Source organism: Castor canadensis, chromosome 2, assembly GCF_047511655.1.
Source record: "Castor canadensis chromosome 2, mCasCan1.hap1v2, whole genome shotgun sequence".
Taxonomy (NCBI): Eukaryota; Metazoa; Chordata; class Mammalia; order Rodentia; family Castoridae; genus Castor; species Castor canadensis.
Genome location: NC_133387.1, coordinates 80,745,116 through 80,751,115, shown reverse-complemented (window position 1 = coordinate 80,751,115; position 6,000 = coordinate 80,745,116). Strand labels below are relative to the sequence as shown.

The window sequence follows — 6,000 nt, the reverse complement described above, 5'->3', positions numbered from 1 at the left end:
AAACCCTAGCACCACCAAAAACCAAACCAAACAAAAAAACTGTGCAATAATTTGGAACTTTAAAATATTGGTAGCCTCTAAACAGCTGCTGGTCTCTGCTTATTTTCTGCCCTCATCAGCTGATAGCCTCACAGATCTTTGCAAGTGTTTGGGACCTCAATTTGCATCAGTTGTTTGGTCCAGTGTGGGCAGTGGATTTATCTAAAAGAATGATGCCTGTGGAGCATACTTTAAAATCTTTGGGAATAACATGGGAATGAAAGTTTAGAAGGGCCACTAATTAGAAAGGAAAGTATTTTATTGCTCACTGTGGGTATTCCAGGGGCAAGCAGGCATTACAGGTATTGGCTAGTCCAGGAAGAATTATAAACCTGGAACCTGGGTTCTGAGGCTCTAAGCATTCACACCACATTTCCCTTTTCCTCCTGTCTACCCTGCCCTGGAAAGAGGCTACCAAGCTCTGTACTTCCATGCACAGCAAAACAGGCAGTCAGTGACAATGCTTCTGAACCTTCTCAACCAGTGTTCCAATGTCCCAATCCCATTTTTACTTTGCATTTAAAAAGGGTGGTATCATCCATAAATGGCTTTAATTCTTTTCTGCACTATTTCAGATCATTGTCAGAATGTACAATAGAGAGGCTGGCTGTAGTTGTCACTGTAAATGGAAGAAAAATATAATTAAGAAGAACTGATGGTGGTACATGTCTATAATTCCAACTCTCAAGAGGCTGAGGCAGGAGGATCGTGAGTTCATGGCTAGCCTGGGCTACATGGTGAGACCCTGTCTCAAAAAAAAAAAAAAAAAGACTTTCCATGTTTAAATAAGTGGAAAACATGACTAAGTTTGCTAATATTGTTATTTATATAGAATTTGTAAATCATATGTATATTACATACAACAAAGGATACATACATTTAGACACATTACTTGATTAATAATAGAGAAATGCATTTTCAATTTTTCACCCACAATAAAAGTAGCTTTTATTTTAAGTTAGTGCATGTTCTTACCCAGATAGACCTATTCTGGGCTCTATTCTGCCAAACCCAAAGCCTAGAATCACAGAATCTTCAGGATGGATCATGTGAGGTGTTTCACTTACTGGTGAAGTCGGCTGTAGCCTTAACTCTGCCAGAAATTGTATATTGCAATACTCTCCAAACCCCTTGTTCCCATAAAGGCATAAAATGGAATTTTAGGAAATAATGGATATTAATTGAGTGAAATGTTGAGAGAAAGATGAGGGCAATTCCTATGATCTGAGAAAAGGAATGAACACAAAGTACTCTGTCATGGGTTGCAAATCTTTGACGTTCCACGTTAAAGATGGCCTCCCTGTTACACCACAGGTCCAACTACCTCTTATTCTCTGTGCTAAAACCTTTCAACCTACTTAACTGGATAATTTTCCCTCTGGGAACATAGTTCCAATTTTATAGCAGAAGTTGATGATGGGAGAACTGCATTCACTTTGCAGGAAACTGCTTTACAAGCAAATGTGTTAGAACATTTTTATAAACTGAAGGGTACAGGCATTACCTTGCTCTTGTGAATTTAGCAAAGTTCTTGTTTCCTTTTAAAAATCTGAAGGGGAAGATGTGTGAACAGAACATGTCTGTACTTGGGTAGCATGATTCTCGATACTGATATATACAATAAAAGAGATCAAAGCAAGCCAAGAAATTACTCAGTACTCTTTGTATTACACAAAGGTCAAACCCCGTGCCAACCAACAGCATCAGTGCACTGACTGTGCATTTACTGATCTAAAGTATTTGTCTCCATTTCTCAGCAGTTCCCGGTGAGTTCCCTGTTCCTTTATTTTTCCATTGTGCAGAACCACAATGAGATCTGCATTCTGTATTGTGGAGAGTCTGTGAGCCACCACCAGGCATGTCCTCCCTCTCCGGGCTTTAGGTAGGGCCTGCTGAACCACCTGGAAGAAGAAGGACCTGTGAGGGCCAGTTTGGGTCACAGGTTAACAGCTGTGCCTAAGTCAGGTAAACCAATAACATTCTTGGTTTCATTTGCTTATTCCCAAAGGAACTACCCTACTTTATAAAATATTCACCCTACTCAATAGTAATCTAGAAAAGGTAATTATAGATACATTAAATACAACTTTCTGTTGGAAAAGCATGTGTGACAATGAATGAAAGAGAAATGGGAGTATGCAAATAGTTCTAAACTCAAAGCTGGGAAGTAGTGATTCTGTATGTAAGTAAAATTGTCTTGTTATATTCCTTTCGTTTCCTCTCTGCTAACAATGAGGTTATAGTGCTACACAGATGTAATAAGAGTAGTAGGTGAAAAACAATACCTTTGCAACTTATAAATGTTCCAGCGTTGGAATAACTTCAATAAATCTTGCAATAACTTCATAAGGAACCAGTATTTTCATTTTCTTGATAGATGAACTGTGGTTGGAAGAGTCCTGGTCACTTAACTAAGCCATACTTCTAGTAACTGGAGTCAAACCCAGATAGGTTTAACTCTCAAAGTTATGTTTTCCTCATTCATAGCACACTGTCTCTTTGGAATTCAAGAATGGTAATCATCTACAAATAGCAATCACGTGTGGCTCAACTGTCTGGGCTCTTAGGTCAGACATCCTCCATCAGAATATAGGGAAACTTCTTAACCTTTCTGCACTTTAAAGTGCTGATTTGTAAAATGAACATTCTAACAAAAGAAGTGAGTTCATGAAGTTGGTGTGAGGATTGAGGTGCTAGCATATAACAACAGTTAATAACTATTAACGATTATCATTAATTTAACCAATGTTCATTGACTAAAGAAGAGCCTATGATGTACAAGAGATGACAAGTAGACAAGGACAAGCACAGCTGGACATTGGCATGGGCTTGAGGTGCAGGAATATTGTCCTATATTCCTTCACTTCCTGTTTCCTGCTCCAACCATACCAACTAGTAGTCTGGAGAAGGTGGAATAACTAACTAGTGGCTCTGATGTTGCAGTTCAGGTTATGCTTTTCGCACGTGGATTACCTTACTAATTTGTTTAGCATCACTGGGACAATAATAAAACAGAAAAGAAATATGGGCTCTTTCCTTGACTGTAGAAACATTTCAAGAACTGGGCCCATTTGATAATGAGACAAATTCAAGTGAGAGATCTTTCCAGAACATGATGAGATGTCCTCTGACCCATCTCTCTCCCACCTTCCCACCACTGACTGTTTTTTAAAGGACTTAATTAGAAGTGAGGTCCCTATGATCACAGCTCTTTCCTAGACTTTCTTTCCCCAAGCTGATCTTGGTCTTCCATGACCAGCTCCTGTTTGTATCGCACTTGAGATGGAAGAAGAGGAAATGTTACCTTTTCACTCTCATTGTCAAGGGCTGAAGTGTCCTCAACCAACGGTAAAATTTTTGGCTTCTGGAGAAGAGCCCTTGCAATAGCTAGTCTTTGTTTCTGGCTGCCAGAAAGCTGCACTCCTTTCAGTCCAACTTGTGTGTTATATTTCTGTTACGGGAGCATGATTATTAAATTAGCAAGGCAACCATGGTTGCTCAAATAGCTCAAATTTTGCTACTCTTGAAAATTTATGTCCTAACAAGTACTGGAATCTATTCCTGGCCTTTGTCGCAAATAAATGCTAATGAGCAATAAACTCTACCATCTCGTTTGCATACCCAGTATGATCCCAAACCACAGACCTTTGCCATTATGCTTCTACAAGGGAATTTTTCCAATTAAATAAAGCACAAGAAAAAAAAATTATGGGCAAGAAAAAGTTCCCAGTAAACACAAATCCTTTTTCATTAAGTTATATTATGTTCTGTTTTTAGGTCAAAAAAATTCAAAGTATTTGGACACAACAGGGAATCATCACATTCCTTAATTTTGGCCCTGTAACCCCCTTGATGCCAGGATGTGGTTCTCAGTGGGCATGTGTTTTCTTGGAAGTCAATTAAGCTGGCTTCTTGAAACAGCCCACTTTTTCAGGCCACCAAGCACTTATGATGATGCTCAGTACCTCACAGTGTTTTCAGGGTTCCCCTACTTACTAACAACCCTTTACTTTAGTGCTGCTTTCCATAGAAGTGTGAAGGAAATTTCACTCATCCAGAAGCCATTATAGTCCCCTGGTCATGCCTGGTCAGTTCAGTGGGAGTAAACAGGTTCCTGCACATTCTCTAAATTGTCTAATTGACTTTGCTTCCCTCTTGACTATGTTCTAGCAGCTCTTGGCAGTGGTCTAAGAACACCTGCCCTTGGTGCCCAGGCAAGAATGTCTTGATGGATCGGCTGCTCTGAGAAAGCAAGTCCAAGTGTGTGAAGTGTAGCAGCCTCCCACAGAAGGCACTGCATGTGATCCATGTATGACCATTTTGTTTTAGTTACCAGAGAAGCGACAATGGCCTTTCCTTCCTCATCTGAATGCCTTCAGGAGGTGTCCTAATGATGAAGCAGTTTATCTCAAAGTTTACTTTTCATCTGAAAGCATAGTTTTTTGCTTTATATCAAACAGTAGGTGTCAGAATTACCAACACTGGTAAAAGTGTCTTTTCTGAAGTGATGCTCTATAGAGGACACAGCTGTTATCATCTCCTCTGTGATGTATCTGAGAATGCCAGAGGGCAGTGTTAAGACCTAGGGAGAAGAAAATGTGGACCTGTCTGTCTGTCATCCAGTCTGTTAGACTGCTGTAAGGCACTAGGTCTTGATGCTTTAGTGTCAATCTCTGCAAACAAAAGATTTTTTTTTTTTGCAGTCCTGGGGTTTGAACTGAGGGCCTCCTGCTTGCTTGGCAGGAACTTCAACACTTGAGCTAACTCTTCCTCTCCCCCCTGTCCCCCCTGGCCCCAGTCCTTTAGCTTTAGCTATTTTTTTTTGGATAGGACCACACATTTTTGCCTAGGACTAGCCTCAAACCATGATCCTCCTACCTTTGGCCTTGTTTACAGCTGGGATCAAAGATGTATACCACTATGCCCAGCTTATTGGTTGAGATGGGGTCTTGCTAACTTTTTGCCCAGGTTAGACTTAAGCCATGATTCTTCTGATTTCTACCTCCCCAGTAGTTGGGATGACAGGGGCCCCTGGGTCTGGCCTTCCACCCCTCCCCCCATTTTTTTTTTTTTTTGTGAGATGGGATCTCACTATGCAGGCCACACTGGTTTGGAACCTGTGAGCCTCCAAAAGGCTACTTTCAACAGGTTTTTTTTTTTTTTCCTTTAAAAATTTGGGCTGTCAGAGTGGCTCAAGTGGTAGAGTGCCTGCCTAATAAATGTGGGGACCTGTGTTCAAATCCCAATATTGTCCCAAAAAATAAAAATTTGATCTCTGGACATGGTAGTGCATGCTTGTAATTCCAGCACTTGGGAGGCAGAGGCCAACCTGGACCTAACAAGATCCTGTCTTGAAAAAAAAAAAAATATATATATATATATTTTGATCATGTCATTTGTCTGTCTAAAAATGTATAGTAGCTTTCTCTTTCTAACAAGACAAAGTCAAACTTTTTATCTTGGCTTATCAAGACCTTCATATTCAGTTCTCACTCATAATTTGACCTCTTCTCAATTTTTCACTCTGCCTTATGCTCTAGAATTTAAAGATTTTCCCCAACACCTAAAACCCTCAAGACTCGGTTTAGAGTAACACCCTCGGTGTGGTTTTCTCCCAGCTTCCCTTTATTGTACTCCCATCACTGCCTGTGTTTCATTCCAACAGGCTGCCAGGAATAGTGAGCATCTCCTTGATCATCTCTACAATCTTGAGCCACAAGTCCTGGCAATTCTACTTTTTTTTGTTGTCTCTTTTTGTCATTTGTTTTGAGACAGGATCTGGAAACACAGCTCAGACTGGCCTCAGTCCACCTGTGTCAGGCCCCTAAGTGCTGGAATTACAGCCGCTACCCCTGGCAGGCTTCTCATTCCATGAACACATTAGCAGTTTCTGTCTCTAGTTTTGCTCAGATGTACCCATGGCTTCATTATGGCAACTGTCTCATTATACCCTTGCTTGCC

General features: G+C 40.5%; 1 protein-coding gene across 1 annotated transcript in view; it reads right to left on the bottom strand.

Annotated features, from left to right (window-relative positions):
• Positions 1–1,742: 1,742 nt before the first annotated feature.
• Positions 1,743–6,000, bottom strand: part of Abcb5 (ATP binding cassette subfamily B member 5) — a 103,835-nt gene continuing 99,577 nt past the window's right edge. Inside the window, 2 exon segments of the mRNA XM_074057934.1 lie at positions 1,743–1,940; positions 3,344–3,490. Of these exon segments, the coding sequence (XP_073914035.1) occupies positions 1,743–1,940; positions 3,344–3,490 (345 nt within the window).